This window comes from Nerophis lumbriciformis, linkage group LG15 (genome assembly GCF_033978685.3).
Source record: "Nerophis lumbriciformis linkage group LG15, RoL_Nlum_v2.1, whole genome shotgun sequence".
NCBI lineage: Eukaryota > Metazoa > Chordata > Actinopteri > Syngnathiformes > Syngnathidae > Nerophis > Nerophis lumbriciformis.
The window spans coordinates 36,754,954-36,778,597 of NC_084562.2; the positions used below are offsets into that span (position 1 = coordinate 36,754,954).

Genomic DNA, 23,644 nt, shown 5'->3' on the forward strand with positions numbered 1-23,644 from the left:
AGTAGATGTTCATTAATGTGAACCTGCATCAAAATATTAGAGAAGTCTCACCTTGGTCGCAGCGGATGCCTTTGAATCCGATGCTGCAATAGCAGGTTCCCGTCACATAGTCACAGGTGGCGTTGTTCATACACTCGCATAGCTGCTGGCAGCCATAGCCAAATGTCCCCGCAGGACATTCTGCACATGGGTTTCAGCAGATTACGCAAATGAAACAATAGCGGATCGTGTGCACCCATGTGCAAACACTCACTGAGTTCACAGCTGTCTCCAATGAAGCCGGTCCTGCACGAACACTGTCCACCGATGTGGTCACAGTCTGCCCCGTTCTGACAGCGACACACTTCAGCACACTGAGAGCCATAGAAACCTGTGGGGCAGCCTGACGTAGAACACAAAATAACATAAACAGTATTTGCTGTGTTTTCTTTGACACCATATGAGTAAAAATGGATAAACTTTCTATAAAAATGGCCAATGTGACTTATACTATCAATCAATCAATCAATCTTTATTTATATAGCCCTAAATCACAAGTGTCTCAAAGGGCTGCACAAGCCACAACGACATCCTCGGTACAAAGCCCACATACGGGCAAGGAAAAACTCACCCCAGTGGGACGTCGATGTGAATGACTATGAGAAACCTTGGAGAGGACCGCATATGTGGGTAACCCCCCCCCCCTCTAGGGGAGACCGAAAGCAATGGATGTCGAGTGGGTCTGACATAATATTGTGAGAGTCCAGTCCATAGTGGATCCAACATAATAGTAAGAGTCCAGTCCATAGTGGGGCCAGCAGGACACCATCCCGAGCGGAGACGGGTCAGCAGCGCAGAGATGTTCCCAGCCGATGCACAGGCGAGCGGTCCACCCCGGGTCCCGACTCTGGACAGCCAGCACTTCATCCATGGCCACCGGACCTGTGCCCCCCCCCCTCAAGGAAAAGGGGAGCAGAGGAGAAAAGAAAAGAAACGGCAGATCAACTGGTCTAACAGGGGGGCTATTTAAAGGCTAGAGTATACAAATGAGTTTTAAGATGGGACTTAAATGCTTCTACTGAGGTAGCATCTCTAATTGTTACCGGGAGGGCATTCCATAGTACTGGAGCCCCAATAGAAAACGCTCTATAGCCCGCAGACTTTTTTTGGGGCTCTGGGAATCACTAATAAGCCGGAGTTCTTTGAACGCAGATTTCTTGCCGGGACATATGGTACAATGCAATCGACAAGATAGGACGGAGCTAGACCGTGTAGTATTTTATACGTAAGTAGTAAAACCTTAAAGTCACATCTTAACTACTAACTTATACTACACAAACTGTTTTCGTTTACTTTATAACTATGGGGCCTTTAAAAGCCTACTGAAATGCGATTTTCTTATCTAAACGGGGATAGCAGGTCCATTCTATTGGTCATACTTGATCATTTCACGACATTTCCATATTTTTGCTGAAAGGATTTAGTAGAGAACATCGACGATAAAGTTCGCAACTTTTGGTCGCTGATAAAAAAGCCTTGCCTGTACCGGAAGTAGCAGACGATATGCGCGTGACGTCACAGGTTGTGGAGCTCCTCACATCTGCACATTGTTTACAATCATGGCCACCAGCAGCGAGAGCGATTCGGACCGAGAAAGCGACGATTTCCCCATTAATTTGAGCGAGGATGAAAGATTCGTGGATGAGGAAAGTGAGAGTGAAGGACTAGAGGGCAGTGGGAGCGATTCAGATAGGGAAGATGCTGTGAGAGGCGGGTGGGACCTGATATTCAGCTGGAAATGACTAAAACAGTAAATAAACACAAGACATATATATACTCTATTAGCCACAACACAACCAGGCTTATATTTAATACGCCACAAATTAATCCCGCATAACAAACACCTCCCCCCTCCCATCCATATATCCCGCCAATACAACTCAAACACCTGCACAACATACTCAATCCCACAGCCCAAAGTACCGTTCACCTGCCCAAAGTTCATACAGCACATATATTTCCCGAAAGTCCCCAAAGTTACGTACGTGACATGCACATAGCGGCACGCACGTACGGGCAAGCGATCAAATGTTTGGAAGCCGCAGCTGCATGCGTACTCACGTCTGCGTATCCAACTCAAAGTCCTCCTGGTAAGAGTCTCTGTTGTCCCAGTTCTCCACAGGCCACTGGTAAAGTTTGACTGTCATCTTCCGGGAATGTAAACAATGAAACACCGGCTGTGTTATCCGGCACAACAGTCAAGGGGTGCATTCTACGGCGGGGTGCGTTATCCGGCACAACACCTGTCGCAATACACCGCTTCCCACCTACAGCTTTCTTCTTTGCTGTCTCCATTGTTCATTGAACAAATTGCAAAAGATTCACCAACACAGATGTCCAGAATACTGTGGAATTTTGCGATGAAAACAGACGACTTAATAGCTGGCCACCATGCTGTCCCAAAATGTCCTCTACAATCTGTGACGTCACGCGCAGGCGTCATCATACCGAGACGTTTTCAGCAGGATATTTCGCGCAAAATTTAAAATTGCACTTTAGTTAGCTAACCCGGCCGTATTGGCATGTGTTGCAATGTTAAGATTTCATCATTGATATATAAACTATCAGACTGCGTGGTCGGTATTAGTAGGTTTCAGTAGGCCTTTAATGATTTACTTCATTGTTTTTATAGGATGGAATGGTTATATAATGTATTTCAATGATTCTCTCCCATTAAAACTGTGTCAAACTTATTCATATAGGCACAAATATTTACAGTACATACAGTGGGGCAAAAAAGTATTTAGTCAGCCACCGATTGTGCAAGTTCTCCCACTTAAAATGATGACAGAGGTCTGTAATTTTCATCATAGGTACACTTCAACTGTAAGAGACAGATTGTGAAAAGAAATCCAGGAATTCACATTGTAGGATTTTTAAAGAATTTATTTGTAAATTATGGTGGAAAATAAGTATTTGGTCACTTCAAACAAGGAAGATCTCTGGCTCTCACAGACCTGTAACTTCTTCTTTAAGAAGCTCTTCTGTCCTCCACTCGTTACATGTCTTAATGGCACCTGTTTGAACTGGTTATCTGTATAAAAGACACCTGTCCACAGCCTCAAACAGTCAGACTCCAAACTCCACTATGGCCAAGACCAAAGAGCTGTCGAAGGACACCAGAAAATAACTGTAGACCTGCACCAGACTGTGAAGAGTGAATCTACAATAGGCAAGCAGCTTGGTGTGAAAAAATCAACTGTGGGAGCAATTATCAGAAAATGGAAGACATACAAGACCACTGATAATCTCCCTCGATCTGGGGCTCCACGCAAGATCTCATCCCGTGGGGTCAAAATGATCATGAGAACGGTGAGCAAAAATCCCAGAACCACACGGGGGGACCTGGTGAATGACCTGCAGAGAGCTGGGACCAAAGTAACAAAGGTTACCATCAGTAACACACTACGCCGACAGGGAATCAAATCCTGCAGTGCCAGACGTGTCCCCCTGCTTAAGCCAGTGCATGTCTGAAGTTTGCCAGAGAGCACATGGATGATACAGCAGAGGATTGGGAGAATGTCATGTGGTCAGATGAAACCAAAATAGAACTTTTTGGTATAAACTCAACTCGTCGCGTTTGGAGGAAGAAGAATACTGAGTTGCATCCCAAGAACACCATACCTACTGTGAAGCATGGGGGTGGAAACATCCTGCTTTGGGGCTGTTTTTCTGCTAAGGGGACAGGCCGACTGATCCGTGTTAAGGAAAGAATGAATGGGGCCATGTATCGTGAGATTTTGAGCCAAAACCTCCTTCCATCAGTGAGAGCTTTGAAGATGAAACGTGGCTGGGTCTTCCAGCATGACAATGATCCCAAACACACCGCCCGGGCAACGAAGGAGTGGCTCCGTAAGAAGCATTTGAAAGTCCTGGAGTGGCCTAGCCAGTCTCCAGACCTCAACCCCATAGAAAATCTGTGGAGGGAGTTGAAAGTCTGTGTTGCTCGGCGACAGCCCCAAAACATCACTGCTCTCGAGAAGATCTGCATGGAGGAATGGGCCAAAATACCAGCTACTGTGTGTGCAAACCTGGTAAAGACCTATAGTAATCGTTTGACCTCTGTAATATAACCTTTGTTGGCAATAACAAAGTATTGAGTTGAATTTTTGTTATTGACCAAATACTTATTTTCCACCATAATTTACAAATAAATTCCTTAAAAATCCTACAATGTGAATTCCTGGATTTTTTTTTCACATTCTGTCTCTCACAGTTGAAGTGTACCTATGATACAGACCTCTGTCATCATTTTAAGTGGGAGAACTTGCACAATTGGTGGCTGACTAAATACTTTTTTGCCCCACTGTACATTCATATATATCGTTCAATAGGGGCACATTTGGATGTGTCATCAGGGTCTAGAAGAAAAAAAACCCCATTGATTACTGTTGGGATGTTCAGAAACAACCGGGGCCGCCCCTCCCTATACGCAGTTCCTGCACTGCGGGTAGGGCCCTTTTTTTGTGCTTAGTTCATTTGAAATATAATTCTGCTTTGTGCCTCAATCAAACTTCACTGAAATTTGCAACACGAACAAGGCGAGCCAAATGTCTTTAGTTTTACAGTCGGGCGACAATTTGGCAACAATGACAGTATAATGTTTGGAGGAATCAAACCAAAGAACTCTGCAGCAAATGTCCAGAATGGTGGAGAGAGCTTCATCGTCTGGGGATGTTTTAGTACCAGTGGTACAAATGCATTGCACAATTCTAATCAACAGCTAGACAGCTGAAGCTCGGACATAAATGAATGTTCCAACAGGATTGTGACCATAAACACACATCAAAACAATAAAATTAACCTTCTGGAATGGCCTTTCTCAACCCTATCAAACATTTATGGACTATACTTTAAATTGCATGTCAGGAGACAAACCAATTTAAATGACTGGTGTAATATTAATTCGGCCAAGAAGAGTGGTAAAACATCCAGCCAGAATTATGCCAGAAGTGTGCATGCATCTATTGCAGCCTGCAATTGGTTAAAACCCAGAATAAATGTAAACTTGTAAACATTTTTTAAATAATTGAAAGTATAAGTTGTATAATAGACTTTGGAACAAGAAAAGTTCAAATAAAAGATAATGTCACATTTATGACCATTATGAGTGTATGTCAAATTCTGACCACAACAGAAATGTACACTAGATAGCGCCAAACCTATATTTTAACGGTTTTAAGAATTGTGGCAGCTATAGTGAGAATATTTTCTATTTCAAGTTGTTTAATGCATTCAAAGCATAGTTTAATGGTTTACTTTACTTTTTAGCTTTCATTGTTATGCTGATGACACCCAACTCTACATGCCCCTAAAGCTGACCAACACGCCGGATTGTAGTCAGCTGGAGGCGTGTCTTAATGAAATTAAACAATGGATGTCCGCTAACTTCTTGCAACTCAACGCCAAGAAAACGGAAATGCTGATTATCGGTCCTGCTAAACACCGACATTTATTTAATAATACCACCTTAACATTTGACAACCAAACAATTACACAAGGCGAATCAGTAAAGAATCTGGGTATTATCTTCCACCCAACTCTCTCGTTTGAGTCACACATTAAGAGTGTTACTAAAACGGCCTTCTTTCATCTCCGTAATATCGCTAAAATTCGTTCTATTTTATCCACTAGCGACGCTGAGATCATTATTCATGCGTTCGTTACGTCTCGTCTCGACTATTGTAACGTATTATTTTCGGGGCTCCCTATGTCTAGCATTAAAAAATTACAGTTGGTACAAAATGCGGCTGCTAGACTTTTGACAAGAACAAGAAAGTTTGATCATATTACACCTATACTGGCTCACCTGCACTGGCTTCCTGTGCACTTAAGATGTGACTTTAAGGTTTTACTACTTACGTATAAAATACTGCACGGTCTAGCTCCGTCCTATCTTGTCGATTGCATTGTACCATATGTCCCGGCAAGAAATCTGCGTTCAAAGAACTCCGGCTTATTAGTGATTCCCAGAGCCCAAAAAAAGTCTGCGGGCTATAGAGCGTTTTCTATTCGGGCTCCAGTACTATGGAATGCCCTCCCGGTAACAATTAGAGATGCTACCTCAGTAGAAGCATTTAAGTCCCATCTTAAAACTCATTTGTATACTCTAGCCTTTAAATAGCCCCCCTGTTAGACCAGTTGATCTGCCGTTTCTTTTCTTTTCTCCTCTGCTCCCCTTTTCCTTGAGGGGCGGGGGTGCACAGGTCCGGTGGCCATGGATGAAGTGCTGGCTGTCCAGAGTCGGGACCCGGGGTGGACCGCTCGCCTGTGCATCGGCAGGGAACATCTCTGCGCTGCTGACCCGTCTCCGCTCGGGATGGTGTCCTGCTGGCCCCACTATGGACTGGACTCTTACTGTTATGTTGGATCCACTATGGACTGGACTCTCACAATATTATGTCAGACCCACTCGACATCCATTGCTTTCGGTCTCCCCTAGAGGGGGGGGGGTTACCCACATATGCGGTCCTCTCCAAGGTTTCTCATAGTCATTCACATCGACGTCCCACTGGGGTGAGTTTTTCCTTGCCCGTATGTGGGCTTTGTACCGAGGATGTCGTTGTGGCTTGTGCAGCCCTTTGAGACACTTGTGATTTAGGGCTATATAAATAAAGATTGATTGATTGATTGACTTATATATAAAGGTGATTTCGCTGTGTAAAATTGATAGTAGTTGTCTTATACTATAAGGGCCTGATTTACTAGGAGTCTAAGATCCAAAAACCTCTTGCTAAACAGCGTGTGCAAGCTATAAAATAGCGTGTACTATTAGCCGGCGTGTTGCGTGTGATCTACTAAGACTGTGTGTGCAATTGAATAGTTGCGCTAACCATCTTATTTAAGTGAGGATTTTGCGTGTACTATACGGGGCATCATCACGAAGACACTCATTTACTGCACAATAATTTTACCATGCTCCTATATGTTCCGTTTTGCTCTGTTTTCAAACATGCAGGAGACATATACCACTTTTTATGGGCATTTTTGAAGTAGTCTTGCACTGCATCTACATTGACACCACTTTTTTTTCCCTTTATCTTCTACCGCTGAAGGTGCATAGGTGGGAAGCTGCACTACAGTGCTCAAGATGCAAAAAATCCATACTTCACGAAGTTATTATTATATAGGATATGTGTTAGTAATATAATACTATAACAGACAAATCATTGTATTATCTGCTCGCGGAAAACAAACATCCTAATCTACAATTTGACTCCCTCGAATGGCCTTGACTCTGTGAACAACAGGAACAGGATGTTCTGAAAACACCTCCGAGGACACCTCAATGATGGACACTTTTGACCTCCGTCCCTCCTCAACGACACCTGGAGTCGAACTTTTGCTTGCATGCAGATCAGCCTCAGTCTATGAACATTACATCATCACACCCAAGACAATGGGCACATACACATTTCTGACTGTCCAAATATGTTGAAACGTACACGCAGGATGGAGGATTATTTGTCCATCGTGTGTCTTTGTAGCACATGCACTCTTCTCTCACAGCCGTGTGTGGAACTGTCAGTTTGCACGTCCTTTTCGAAAGTGCTAAATAAAACGCAAAATGCCCCCAAAATGGTGATGAGTGTTGATAAATCACATTGTGCATACTGTATAATATACAGGTAAAAGCCAGTAAATTAGAATATTTTGAAAAACTTGATTTATTTCAGTAATTGCATTCAAAAGGTGTAACTTGTACATTATATTTATTCATTGCACACAGACTGATGCATTCAAATGTTTATTTCATTTAATTTTGATGATTTGAAGTGGCAACAAATGAAAATCCAAAATTCCGTGTGTCACAAAATTAGAATATTACTTAAGGCTAATACAAAAAAGGGATTTTTAGAAATGTTGGCCAACTGAAAAGTATGAAAATGAAAAATATGAGCATGTTCAATACTCAATACTTGGTTGGAGCTCCTTTTGCCTCAATTACTGCGTTAATGCGGCGTGGCATGGAGTCGATGAGTTTCTGGCACTGCTCAGGTGTTATGAGAGCCCAGGTTGCTCTGATAGTGGCCTTCAACTCTTCTGCGTTTTTGGGTCTGGCATTCTGCATCTTCCTTTTCACAATACCCCACAGATTTTCTATGGGGCTAAGGTCAGGGGATTTGGCGGGCCAATTTAGAACAGAAATACCATGGTCCGTAAACCAGGCACGGGTAGATTTTGCGCTGTGTGCAGGCGCCAAGTCCTGTTGGAACTTGAAATCTCCATCTCCATAGAGCAGGTCAGCTGCAGGAAGCATGAAGTGCTCTAAAACTTGCTGGTAGACGGCTGCGTTGACCCTGGATCTCAGGAAACAGAGTGGACCGACACCAGCAGATGACATGGCACCCCAAACCATCACCCAACCATGCAAATTTTGCATTTCCTTTGGAAATCGAGGTCCCAGAGTCTGGAGGAAGACAGGAGAGGCACAGGATCCACGTTGCCTGAAGTCTAGTGTAAAGTTTCCACCATCAGTGATGGTTTGGGGTGCCATGTCATCTGCTGGTGTCGGTCCACTCTGTTTCCTGAGATCCAGGGTCAACGCAGCCGTCTACCAGCAAGTTTTAGAGCACTTCATGCTTCCTGCTGCTGACCTGCTCTATGGAGATGGAGATTTCAAGTTCCAACAGGACTCGGCGCCTGCACACAGCGCAAAATCTACCCGTGCCTGGTTTACGGACCATGGTATTTCTGTTCTAAATTGGCCCGCCAAATCCCCTGACCTTAGCCCCATAGAAAATCTGTGGGGTATTGTGAAAAGGAAGATGCAGAATGCCAGACCCAAAAACGCAGAAGAGTTGAAGGCCACTATCAGAGCAACCTGGGCTCTCATAACACCTGAGCAGTGCCAGAAACTCATCGACTCCATGCCACGCCGCATTAACGCAGTAATTGAGGCAAAAGGAGCTCCAACCAAGTATTGAGTATTTTACATGCTCATATTTTTCATTTTCATACTTTTCAGTTGGCCAACATTTCTAAAAATCCCTTTTTTGTATTAGCCTTAAGTAATATTCTAATTTTGTGACACACGGAATTTTGGATTTTCATTTGTTGCCACTTCAAATCATCAAAATTAAATGAAATAAACATTTGAATGCATCAGTCTGTGTGCAATGAATAAATATAATGTACAAGTTACACCTTTTGAATGCAATTACTGAAATAAATCAAGTTTTTCAAAATATTCTAATTTACTGGCTTTTACCTGTAAGTGCAGTTTCTCCTCCAAGTATTGTGGCCGTTTTGATGATCAGCATATATTTTGCATATTAATGAAGGCAGAGACGCAAAATTGATTGCATGCCTTATTCTGCTCAATTAACAGAAGCTATCCACTTTGCACACATTTAGTAGATCAGTTTTGCGTGTGTTATCAAGTTTACATTAGTTTTAATACATGCAAACCTTGAGTAAATCAGGTCCTAAGCGTGTGTTTGTACGTCTGTGAGACAAAAAAGATAGAACATACGCTGAGTACAGTAGAGTCCTGTCCATCCAGAGCTGCAGTGACACTCTCCATGGATGGGGCTACACTGAGCACCATTGTGACAGTTGCATGTGTGAATACAATCAGGACCCCATGAGCCCTGAGAACATGCTGCCAATGAAACACACATGCACAAATGTCATCAGTCCAGCAAACATGTTGAGTGTGGTAAAAAGACACAAAAAAATGCATCGCAAGCAGATTTTGTATGTGTCTGTGCGTCTTACATTTGGAACAGTCCTCCCCAATCCATCCAGGGTAGCACTGACAGGATCCATCTATGGGATTGCAAGTGCTGTTGTTTCTGCACAAACATGTTTCCGCACACTTTTTGCCATATTTTCCGCTTGGACACACTGTTGAAACACCACATAAATGTAATTGTAAGTGTAATGAATTAAATATAAAGTAAATAGCACAGTGAACACTGCAATAATGGACACACGGAACCTGAAGAGTTAGAAAATGAGCAACTTATAAAATAAAGCTAATATAGAAACTGAGATTGTCCATGCAATAATGATTGTCAAAACAAATATTTCAAAAGAGTCGGAAACCAGACTTCAAATGGCTGAAGATTGAATTTGGTACTCGTAGATATATGTTGAAGAACTAGAAGGTCAGCTACGTGCAAGGTTACTGTATGTACTGCCTTTTAGAGGAAATCCGACATTGTTTATTTTTGGAACTGAATAGCCCACTGATGAAGAAAAACATACAGAGATGAGGGGAAGAAAATGAGTCCTGAGTAGGGTCATCCATCCATCCATCCATCTTCTTCCGCTTATCCGAGGTCGGGTCGCGGGGGCAGCAGCCTAAGCAGGGAAGCCCAGACTTCCCTCTCCCCAGCCACTTCGTCCAGCTCCTCCCGGGGGATCCCGAGGCGTTCCCAGGCCAGCCGGGAGACATAGTCTTCCCAACGTGTCCTGGGTCTTCCCCGTGGCCTCCTACCGGTCGGATGTGCCCGAAACACCTCCCGAGGGAGGCGTTCGGGTGGCATCCTGACCAGATGCCCGAACCACCTCATCTGGCTCCTCTCGATATGGAGGAGCAGCGGCTTTACTTTGAGCTCCCCCCGGATGACAGAGCTTCTCACCCTATCTCTAAGGGAGAGCCCCGCCACCCGGCGGAGGAAACTCATTTCGGCCGCTTGTACCCGTGATCTTGTCCTTTCGGTCATGACCCAAAGCTCATGACCATAGGTGAGGATGGGAACGTAGATCGACCGGTAAATCGAGAGCTTTGCCTTCTGGCTCAGCTCCTTCTTCACCACAACGGATCGATACAGCGTCCGCATTACTGAAGATGCCGCACTGATCCGCCTGTTGATCTCACGATCCACTCTTCCCTCACTCGTGAACAAGACTCCGAGGTACTTGAACTCCTCCACTTGGGGCAAGATCTCCTCCCCAACCCGCAGATGGCACTCCACCCTTTTCCGGGCGAGAGGTAGGGTTGGGTACCGAATTTGTACTTTTAAAAGGCACTAGCCGGATTCCTTTTGTACTACCGGGTATCGATTAAATTAAAATCAAACGTTACCATATCCTTCTCAGGTCGTTCAATCGATTGCAACTGGACTGCTTGGTTTGTCTTGGAAGATGTTTCGCCGCTCACATGAGTAGGCTTCATCAGTTCGTGCTCATAGACTTAGATTGGTCAGATCTAGTCTAGACAAGATCTGACCAATCTTAGTTTGTGCTCATAGACTTAGATTGGTCAGATCTAGTCTAGACAAGATCTGACCAATGATGATGAAACCAACTTGGATGAGCGGCGAAACGTCCAGTTGCGATCGATTGAATGCCCGAAGATGACAATGACCTGGATAAATGAGAAAATTCATAGACATGTTACCATATGTTGATGCCTTTGTTGCATGTGACGTCAAACGCACTTAGCTGGGAAACAAGCACTCAAGCAATCAGTGTAGACTTAGTTGGCTTGCCCTCTAGGTAACATTGCAATTTACATGCCGCCAAAGTAAACATGCTGTTACGCCTTTGACGCATGGCTGCGATTGTCGTGTTCCTTCCAAGGCAGAAGACAAGCAGGAGGAGTGTGCAGGTAAGATTAAAGTATTTTTGATAAATAAAAGGCAGGACAAAAATACAAAACTGAGGACGCCAGCAAGCGTGGAGCTAAACAAGAACCAAAATGTCACCAAGGGTGAAAAACGGGGAATGCTGGAGGACAGAATAATCTAAAGAGCGAGGAGAACCAGGGGAACGTAAATGTTGCCTATCGCAAACATTGACCCAGCAACTATTGCTGGGTGACAGGAAACTATAAAGGGGAGTGATTAACCAAAACACCTGGTGGGAACCCTAATTGCAAAACTAAGACAGGTGAGGAGAATCAGTGCCCATGGAAACCAACAGTAAACAGGGAAAGAGGGTGCACTCAGGAAACAGACTAAAACAGAAACATAAACATAAATCATGTCATGATCCGGGTAACGGATCATAACACATGCCTGATAGAAAACTCTCTAAAGTACAGAAATAGTCCACTTTTCAAAATGCCATAGCTGAAGGTATATTGGACATTCCATATACATGCTACCGATTAGCATTAGTGGGTTTTACATGGCCATTTAAAAAATACCAAATTTGGTAATCAGAACTACAACTAAGATGTATACTACAGTCAAACAGCTAGGACAAGACAAAACTAGCATGTTCAGCTTCATGGCAAAGACTATTTCTTGGCTATATACTACTGCCATCTAATGACTTGGAATTGCCACAGCATGCAAAGTCTACTATAGTTTCCCCCTTGTCAAATCGTTCCTTCTTTGTCTCTACAAAGTAGAGTATTAATCGGACTTATATCTGTCAGTAAACTCGATATGGAAGCACTAAAAACTACAACAAGGCTGACAGGGAGAAGATGCAGTTGAGGTGGAGCCGCATAAACAAGACTGTCCACAAAACGGTAACAAGACGGTCAGAAAGCAGCTTGAAGATGGTCAGTTCTGTAGAACATAATTTATGCAAAATTTTGACCAAAGAGCCACCATTACATGTTATGTAGAACACAAATAAATGTTTTAAATGTAGAAAAACAAAAGTCACAATATGATCCAGTTAGGCATAATATTTTTAAAAACAATATTAACACTTCAAGATTAACTTTGAAGGTATGTTCTCCTCCAGCCATTTAGCACACAATTATATAATAAACTAGAAAAGCAGGCGGAGAGCGCAGACTTTGCTTGGCTCTGACTTCTAATAAGTGACGAAAACGTTTGAACAAATCCTGAATTTAGACAGTGAACCAGGTCATCCCCAAAATTTGATCATGTCGACAGAGTGGTACCCTATTAGAGTCCTGCTTAGGCTTCTCTGAACACCCAACTTTTGGGCCTTTTTGTGTCGAGGTATCTATTCAGTACCTGAATAACATACCTGATTTTTAATCACCATGATGCTGATACAATATCTGGATTTAGTCCCAGCTGCTCTTCGGGGATTTGTTTAACTCATATAGAAGGCATTTCGCTGTACAATGTACATGTTACAAATTAGGACCTGCACACCTGCCTTTACCTTAGTATTTAAAAAAGGCTACTAAATTATCATCGGACCTGCTTAACGATGCAATGGACAGCAGAATAACTAATGTAGAACAGGCTGTCCTCATGATTAATGCCGATAAATATTTTACAACACACTTCTCCAGTGTCTCTATTTAAACTTCAGCTTGATGAACTGCGGGCTGCCTTCATGGTAGAGTTAGCTTCTCTTTAACCCAAAGAAACATTCATCACAATGAAATATTGAAGTGTCGAAATAATATTCACTGATGTATAATGTGCAACGAAACCTGTTAAGAGTCGACATTTCTTGGATTGGCTGAGTCATGTCAGCCATGTCAACACTCAGAGACAACTATTACAGATACACAGCCAACATTTCAACATCAATGGCATTAATTGAAATAATGGAAGAAATTACCAGTATAATAGACAGTACAATTCAAACAATTACACAAGGCGAATCAGTAAAGAATCTGGGTATTATCTTCGACCCAACTCTTTCGTTTGAATCACACATTTAGAGTGTTACTAAAACGGCCTTCTTTCATCTCCGTAATATCGCTAAAATTCGTTCCATTTTGTCCACTAGCGACGCTGAGATCATTATTCATGCGTTCGTTACGTCTCGTCTCGACTACTGTAACGTATTGTTTTCGGGTCTCCCTATGTCTCGCATTAAAAGACTACAATTGGTACAAAATGCGGCTGCTAGACTTTTGACAAGAACAAGAAAGTTTGATCATATTACGCCTATACTGGCTCACCTGCACTGGCTTCCTGTGCACTTAAGATGTGACTTTAAGGTTTTACTACTTACGTATAAAATACTACACGGTCTAGCTCCGTCCTATCTTGTCGATTGCATTGTACCATATGTCCCGGCAAGAAATCTGCGTTCAAAGAACTCCGGCTTATTAGTGATTCCCAGAGCCCAAAAAAAGTCTGCGGGCTATAGAGCGTTTTCTATTCGGGCTCCAGTACTATGGTATGCCCTCCCGGTAACAATTAGAGATGCTACCTCAGTAGAAGCATTTAAGTCCCATCTTAAAACTCATTTGTATACTCTAGCCTTTAAATAGCCCCCCTGTTGGACCAGTTGATCTGCCGTTTCTTTTCTTTTCTCCTCTGCTCCCCTTTTCCTTGAGGGGGGGGGGGGGCACAGGTCCGGTGGCCATGGATGAAGTGCTGGCTGTCCAGAGTCGGGACCCGGGGTGGACCGCTCGCCTGTGCATCGGCTGGGAACATCTCTGCGCTGCTGACCCGTCTCCGCTCGGGATGGTGTCCTGCTGGCCCCACTATGGACTGGACTCTTACTATTATGTTGGATCCACTATGGACTGGACTCTCACAATATTATGTCAGACCCACTCGACATCCATTGCTTTCGGTCTCCCCTAGAGGGGGGGGGGGTTACCCACATATGCGGTCCTCTCCAAGGTTTCTCATAGTCATTCACATCGACGTCCCACTGGGGTGAGTTTTTCCTTGCCCGTATGTGGGCTTTGTACCGAGGATGTCGTTGTGGCTTGTGCAGCCCTTTGAGACACTTGTGATTTAGGGCTATATAAATAAAGATTGATTGATTGATTGATACAGAGTGGCGGTGTGTATGGATTTAACAAAAGCATTTGACACAATCAATCATAATATCTTAATAAACAAATTAGAAAGGTATGGCATAAGATGGTTGGTCTTGAACTGGGTTAGAAACTACTTAACCAACAGGAAGCAATACGCTTCCAAGTGGCGAACACACGTCTACAGAGCTGAAATGATCTTGTGGTGTACCTCAGGGATCAATACTTGGACCAGAATATTTCAATCTTTATATAAACAACATTTCTAAAGTTACAAAAGACTTAAAGTTAGTATTAGTTGCAGATGACACGACTGTGTTTTGTTCCATAGAGAACACAGAAGATAATACAAATAATAACAGAAGTAATTAACAAATTAAAAAGATGGTTTGACAAAAACGGACTATCTTTGAATCTAAGTAAAACTAAAATAATGATATTTGGTAACAGTAGAAGGGAACGTCAAACACAAATACAAATAGACATTGAAAGACTACCGTAAAAGAAAACACATTTTTGGGTGTAATAATAGATGACAAAATGAACTGGAAACCTCATGTAAAAATATACAACATAAAGTAGCAAGAAACACGTCAATAACGAATAAAGCAAAACATGTTCTAGACCAAAAATCACTTCATATTCTCTACTGCTCACTAGTGTTACCATATCTGAGTTATTGTGTAGAAATATGGGGAAACAACTACAAATGTGTTCACTAACGGTGTTACAAAAAAAGATCAATAAGAATAATATATAATGTTGGATAGAGAGAACATACAAACCCTTTATTTATTGAATCAAAAATATTGTAATTCAACGATTTAGTGCATTTGCAAACAGCAAAATATATGTTCAAACAAACTATAACCTGCTAGCCAAGAATGTACAACAAATCTTCTCAACAATAGAGGAGAAATATAAAGTTAGAGGAAAATCTCATTTCAAACATTTGTATGCACGTACAACACTTAAGACCTTTAGTATATCTGTATGTGGAATTAAGTTATGGAATGGATTAAGAAAATTAATTAAACAAAGCACTAATATGATTCAGTTCAAGATACTGTTCAAACTACAAGTGTTCACAAAGTACAAAGAAGAACAATTATCATAAATATCTTGAACCTTAAAAAAAAAAAAAGATAATTATTTATGTTTTACATATTTGTTTATCTACTTATGGTATATTTATGTACTGCTCTGTTACGAACAGACAACAAAGAAATGGGATAAATCTGCTATGATATGAAAATAAGTACCCACCTTCCCTTTATTTCGAAAATCCTCGAAAAAATTGTCGCACAGCAGCTAAATGAACACTTAGTGTCAAACAATCTCTGTGAACCTTTTCAATCCGGTTTCAGGGCAAATCACTCTACGGAGACAGCCCTCGCAAAAATGACTAATGATCTACTGCTAACGATGGATTCTGATGCGTCATCTATGTTGCTGCTTCTTGATCTTAGCGCTGCTTTCGATACCGTCGATCATAATATTTTATTAGAGCGTATCAAAACACGTATTGGTATGTCAGACTTAGCTTTGTCGTGGTTTAACTCTTATCTTACTGACAGGATGCAATGCATCTCCCATAATAATGTGACCTCGGACTATGTTAAGGTAACGTGCGGAGTTCCTCAGGGTTCGGTTCTTGGCCCTGCACTCTTTAGTATTTACATGCTGCCGCTAGGCGACATCATACGCAAATACGGTGTTAGCTTTCACTGTTATGCTGATGACACCCAACTCTACATGCCCCTAAAGCTGACCAACACGCCGGATTGTAGTCAGCTGGAGGCGTGTCTTAATGAAATTAAACAATGGATGTCCGCTAACTTCTTGCAACTCAACGCCAAGAAAACGGAAATGCTGATTATCGGTCCTGCTAAACACCGACATTTATTTAATAATACCACCTTAACATTTGACAACCAAACAATTACACAAGGCGAATCAGTAAAGAATCTGGGTATTATCTTCGACCCAACTCTCTCGTTTGAATCATACATTAAGAGTGTTACTAAAACGGCCTTCTTTCATCTCCGTAATATCGCTAAAATTCGTTCTATTTTATCCACTAGCGACGCTGAGATCATTATTCATGCGTTCGTTACGTCTCGTCTCGACTACTGTAACGTATTATTTTCGGGTCTCCCTATGTCTAGCATTAAAAAATTACAGTTGGTACAAAATGCGGCTGCTAGACTTTTGACAAGAACAAGAAAGTTTGATCATATTACGCCTATACTGGCTCACCTGCACTGGCTTCCTGTGCACTTAAGATGTGACTTTAAGGTTTTACTACTTACGTATAAAATACTACACGGTCTAGCTCCGTCCTATCTTGTCGATTGCATTGTACCATATGTCCCGGCAAGAAATCTGCGTTCAAAGAACTCCGGCTTATTAGTGATTCCCAGAGCCCAAAAAAAGTCTGCGGGCTATAGAGCGTTTTCTATTCGGGCTCCAGTACTATGGTATGCCCTCCCGGTAACAATTAGAGCTGCTACCTCAGTAGAAGCATTTAAGTCCCATCTTAAAACTCATTTGTATACTCTAGCCTTTAAATAGCCCCCCTGTTAGACCAGTTGATCTGCCGTTACTTTTCTTTTCTCCTCTGCTCCCCTTTTCCTTGAGGGGGGGGGGGCACAGGTCCGGTGGCCATGGATGAAGTGCTGGCTGTCCAGAGTCGGGACCCGGGGTGGACCGCTCGCCTGTGCATCGGCTGGGAACATCTCTGCGCTGCTGACCCGTCTCCGCTCGAGATGGTGTCCTGCTGGCCCCACTATGGACTGGACTCTTACTATTATGTTGGATCCACTATGGACTGGACTCTCACAATATTATGTCAGACCCACTCGACATCCATTGCTTTCGGTCTCCCCTAGAGGGGGGGGGGTTACCCACATATGCGGTCCTCTCCAAGGTTTCTCATAGTCATTCACATCGACGTCCCACTGGGGTGAGTTTTTCCTTGCCCGTATGTGGGCTTTGTACCGAGGATGTCGTTGTGGCTTGTGCAGCCCTTTGAGACACTTGTGATTTAGGGCTATATAAATAAAGATTGATTGATTGATTGATTGAAGTAGGATTAAATAAGCTCAGCTTCTTCCTACTCCTTTTCGGACGTGCTGTAATGAAACACTTGGACATATGTGATGCATTATATTGTCATTTTATTGTATGCATGTTCAAAATGAACTGAACTAAACTGAACTAAGTGGTAGTTCCTTTCCTGTTGCCCCTCCCACCATTCTTCATTTGTGTGTATGGTTTTTTTATACAACGACTGTACCACATACCTCTTTTGCAAAAAAATTATAATAATAATGATGAAGTTAACAATACTACAACACAAGTCGACACAAACAGACAAATCATTAATATAAATGACCTCTTTGTATTGCAAATTATGTTGACATAAGCAGTCAACTATGCATTGATGCCAACTTAAAAAAAAATATATATATAATATCAAGGTGCACCAGAACTTGAGTTGGTCGAAAATGTTTTGACATGATCTAAATGCATACATGCATGCAAACAGATGGCCTGCCACATTTGGACCACCACAAATTAATTTGCTGCCTGTTCGCCCTACAATGAGATTGTCACTGAATTTAGCTTGTCGTTACAACTCCACACAATAGATTGCTTCTTACCACATCTTACATGCACCTGGTCCTTGACAAATTTAGCCAGATGCTGTTTTTCAAAAAAGCGACTGATGACACTTTTTCTGGTCTCAATAGACACTTTTGGAGACTCTATCATGAAAGCAAGTTTCGGTTTTCTGAACGAGCAGCCGGTGCTGTGCTTTTTATTGGTAGCTGGGAGGGACGTATAAAAAATAACTGGTACTATGATAAACCACTATAAAATTCCTGACAATAAGTATTTCTGTCTCCAATTTTAATCAGCGTAAAACCGTGGTTGATTCAGGCTTTGAAAAACTCATTGTGATACTGCTTGCTTCCTGGAGAAGCAGCTAATCGCTACCTATCTTAAATTATAAAAGGACACATCAAACTCTTTACCCATCAAGAAAACCTCATACCCCAATCTAAAGTTGTATACACACATTGCTCTCTGAGGAACAAAGATACTCACTTGTGCACATTGAACCTGAAAGATATTAACAGTTGTGTCAGGCTTGTCCCTGACAGTTTGACTGTGTTTTAGTTTTTTCCCTGTGTTTGTCTTAGTTTCCTGTCAGCGCTTTTATTTTGTCTTCATTTCCTGAGTGTCTCCCTGAGTGCTGCTTCCCCTCAGCTGTGGCTGATTGGCACCTGGCCACAATCAGCCAGCTACTATTTAAACCTGCCTTCTCCTCCAGTCATTGCTGGATCATTGTCATCACTACCTGTCGTTGCTAGCTATGTGCTTTAAGCTATTCCCTGGATCCTGACTCCTGTTCCTGCTTCCTGGTTTCTGGTTCGTGTTTTCCTTTTCTTATTTTTGAACATTAAAACCATGTTTCCTTGTACCAAGCCTGCTGCCATCTCTGCATCTTGGGGTTCGTCAACAACACACCTTGACATAATGATCCAGCCAAATTCGAATCTCGCAGAGATGTCCATGGCGGAGAGGCTTAGCAAAGCTTTGGACTTAATGGCTAATCTGAAGAAAGGTTCGGCCGCTTTTCAAGCCCTCTCCCACCCACCCCTGTCATCTGTGGTCCTATCTGGGGACGTCTGGGATCCGTCCCTTGGGGGAGGGGCTATGAGTAGCAGTGCAGCTGGGGAGGCATAGCTACTGCTCGCCCCAGTGGGTCTGCAAGAGACGGCGCCATCATCTCCGGTGGGTCTGCAACCTACGGCGCCACCATGCACTCCGGTGGGCCGGCAGACGCCACCATGCACTCTGGTGGGCCGGCAGACGCCACCATGCACTCCGGTGGGCCGGCAGACGCCACCATGCACTCCGGTGGGCCGGCAGACGCCACCATGCACTCCGGTGGGCCGGCAGACGCCACCATGCACTCCGGTGGGCCGGCAGACGCCACCATGCACTCCGGTGGGCCGGCAGACGCCACCATGCACTCCGGTGGGCCGGCAGACGCCACCATGCACTCCGGTGGGCCGGCAGACGCCACCATGCACTCCGGTGGGTCTACAACCTACGGCACCACCATCCTGTCCGGTGGGCCAGCAGCAGACGGCACCACCATCCTCCTCTCCGGTGGGCCAGCAGCAGAGGGCGCCACCATCCTCCTCTCCGGTGGGCCAGCAGCAGAGGGCGCCACCATGCACTCCGGTGGGTCTACAATCCACGGCGCCACCATCCTCTCCGGTGGGCCAGCAGAGGGCGCCACCACCATCCTCTCCGGTGGGCCAGCAGAGGGCGCCACCACCATCGTCTCCGGTGGGTCCTCCCACGCCGGCGGTCAAGCCGCCTCGCCAATTGCGGCGGCGTTCAACTCGCCGTCGCCACCTAACTCTTCCCCGCTGGTTGCGGGGACACTTGGCCTGGTGGCCCACCTCCTTGTCCTCCCTCCACCCTCCCGTGACTTTGGACTTTTTTTTTAGGCGGGGGGGGGGGTTCTAGAACGTCTGGTATCCGTTATAGGAAGGGGGGCTACTGTCAGGCTTGTCCCTGACAGTTTGACTGTGTTTTAGTTTTTTCCCTGTGTTTGTCTTAGTTTCCTGTCAGCGCTTTTATTTTGTCTTCATTTCCTGAGTGTCTCCCTGAGTGCTGCTTCCCCTCAGTTGTGGCTGATTGGCACCTGGCCACACCTGGTGTCAATCAGCCAGCTACTATTTAAACCTGCCTTCTCCTCCAGTCATTGCTGGATCATTGTCATCACTACCTGTCGTTGTTTGCTGTCGTTGCTAGCTATGTGCTTTAAGCTATTCCCTGGATCCTGACTCCTGTTCCTGCTTCCTGGTTTCTGGTTCGTGTTTTCCTTTTCTTATTTTTGAACATTAAAACCATGTTTCCTTGTACCAAGCCTGCTGCCATCTCTGCATCTTGGGGTTCGTCAACAACACACCTTGACATAATGATCCAGCCAAAATTCGAATCTCGCAGAGATGTCCATGGCGGAGAGGCTTAGCAAAGCTTTGGACTTAATGGCTAATCTGAAGAAAAGTTCGGCCGCTTTTCAAGCCCTCTCCCACCCACCCCTGTCATCTGTGGTCCTATCTGGGGACGTCTGGGATCCGTCCCTTGGGGGAGGGGCTATGAGTAGCAGTGCAGCTGGGGAGGCACAGCTACTTCTCGCCCCAGTGGGTCTGCAAGAGACGGCGCCATCATCTCCGGTGGGTCTGCAACCTACGGCGCCACCATGCACTCCGGTGGGCCGGCAGACGCCACCATGCACTCCGGTGGGCCGGCAGACGCCACCATGCACTCCGGTGGGCCGGCAGACGCCACCATGCACTCCGGTGGGCCGGCAGACGCCACCATGCACTCCGGTGGGTCTACAACCTACGGCACCACCATCCTGTCCGGTGGGCCAGCAGCAGAGGGCGCCACCATCCTCCTCTCCGGTGGGCCAGCAGCAGAGGGCGCCACCATCCTCCTCTCCGGTGGGCCAGCAGCAGAGGGCGCCACCATGCACTCCGGTGGGTCTACAATCCACGGCGCCACCATCCTCTCCGGTGGGCCAGCAGAGGGCGCCACCACCATCCTCTCCGGTGGGCCAGCAGAGGGCGCCACCACCATCGTCTCCGGTGGGTCCTCCCACGCCGGCGGTCAAGCCGCCTCGCCAATTGCGGCGGCGTTCAACTCGCCGTCGCCACCTAACTCTTCCCCGCTGGTTGCGGGGACACTTGGCCTGGTGGCCCACCTCCTTGTCCTCCCTCCACCCTCCCGTGACTTTGGACTTTTTTTTTGGGCGGGGGGGGGGGTTCTAGAACGTCTGGTATCCGTTATAGGAAGGGGGGCTACTGTCAGGCTTGTCCCTGACAGTTTGACTGTGTTTTAGTTTTTTCCCTGTGTTTGTCTTCGTTTCCTGTCAGCGCTTTTATTTTGTCTTCATTTCCTGAGTGTCTCCCTGAGTGCTGCTTCCCCTCAGCTGTGGCTGATTGGCACCTGGCCACACCTGGTGTCAATCAGCCAGCTACTATTTAAACCTGCCTTCTCCTCCAGTCATTGCTGGATCATTGTCATCACTACCTGTCGTTGTTTGCTGTCGTTGCTAGCTATGTGCTTTAAGCTATTCCCTGGATCCTGACTCCTGTTCCTGCTTCCTGGTTTCTGGTAGTGATGGGTTGATGAGGCGTCATGAAGCATTTCGACACATTGCAAAACTGTATTGATACTGTGTCACTAAATACTGACATCTGCTGGACATTAAAAATCCCTACAGGCAACCTATGGACCGACTCAACTGACACTGATTTGATGCCCTAGTACAGGGGTCACCAACCTTTTTGAAACCAAAAACTACTTCTTGGGTACTGATTAATGCGAAGGGCTACCAGTTTGATACACACTTAAATAAATAAATATATTGTCATTTGTAAGTTACACGTAAGTGTGATTTAAACAAGAATAGCTAAATAAATAAATGTATATATATAAAAAAAATGGGTATTTCTGTCTATTTTTTTCCTTTTACAGAAGGTTTTTTGTAGAGGATAAATGATGAAAAAAACACTTAATTGAACGGTTTAAAAGAGGAGAAAACAAGAAAAAATGTAAAATAAAATTTTGAAACATAGTTTATCTTCAATTTCGACTCTTTATAATTCAAAATTCAACCGACAAAAAGAAGAGAAAAACTAGCTTATTTGAATCTTTTTGAAAAAATTAAAAAAATAATTTGTGGAACATCATTAGTAATTTTTCCTGATTAAGATACATTTTAGAATTTTGATGACATGTTTTAAATTGGTTAAAATCCAATCTGCACTTTGTTAGAATATTTAACAAATTGGACCAAGCTATATTTCTAACAAAGACAAATCAGTATTTCTTCTAGATTTTCCAGAACAAAAATTTTAAAAGAAATTCAAAATACTTTGAAATAAGATTTAAATTTGATTCTACAGATTTTCTAGATTTGCCAGAATATTTTTTTTGAATTTTAATCATAGTAAGTTTGAAGAAATATTTCACAAATATTCTTCGTCGAAAAAACAGAAGCTAAAATATTTATTATTCTTTACAATAAAAAATAAATAAATTTACTTGAACATTGATTTAAATTGTCAGGAAAGAAGAGGAAGAAATTTAAAAGGTAAAAAGGTATATTTGTTTAAAAATCCTAAAATCATTTTTAAGGTTGTATTTTTTCTCTAAAATTGTATTTCTAAAAGTAATAAGAAGCAAAGTAAAAAATAAATTAATTTATTTAAACAAGTGAAGACCCATCCATCCATCCATTTTCTATCGCTTATTCCAAGTGAAGACCAAGTCTTTAAAATATTTTCTTAAATTTTCAAATTCTATTTGAGTTTTGTCTCTTTTAGAATTAAAAATGTCGAGCAAAGCGAGACCAGCTTGCTAGTAAATAAATACAATTTAAAAAATAGAGGCAGCTCACTGGTAAGTGCTGCTCTTTGAGCTATTTTTAGAACAGGCCAGCGGGCGACTGATCTGGTCCTTACGGGCTACCTGGTGACCGCGGGCACCGCGTTGGTGACCCCCGCCCTAGTATATACAATAATATAAACCAAGTCATTGTATTTCATTTAGGATTATTTCATATCTTCATTTAAATAAAAATATATTTTTATCTTTTTTAGATACAGTCAATAAATAATGTGAACGTGTATCATAACATGGAAATCTAAGAGAACGTGTTGTGGATGATTGTGGACTGGGTATTTTTTTAATTTTATTTTTTACACATTTTTATAAAAAAAAAAAAAAAAAAGTTTTTCCGACGTATTACATTTTAGACGATTTATCTTCTTAGTTATTATTTCTCCGGCTGTAGAAAAGAGCCGCTCACAGGGCACAGAGGAGGCGTCAGTGCGACACAGTTCGCGTATCGGTCACGTGACCAAAACAGCTCATGATCGGTCACGTGACTTTCTAAAA

The 23,644-nt window shown here is 43.5% G+C and overlaps 1 protein-coding gene across 1 annotated transcript in view; it reads right to left on the bottom strand.

The window, feature by feature from the left end:
* LOC133616089 (multiple epidermal growth factor-like domains protein 10) overlaps positions 1–23,644 on the bottom strand; it is a 572,792-nt gene that overhangs the window by 40,758 nt on the left and 508,390 nt on the right. The window contains exons 17-20 of the mRNA XM_061975174.2: positions 9,760–9,888; positions 9,515–9,643; positions 254–382; positions 52–180 (exon numbers count right to left, since the gene is read on the bottom strand). Coding sequence (XP_061831158.1) covers positions 52–180; positions 254–382; positions 9,515–9,643; positions 9,760–9,888 — 516 coding nt within the window. The remainder of the gene's footprint in view (positions 1–51; positions 181–253; positions 383–9,514; positions 9,644–9,759; positions 9,889–23,644) is intronic.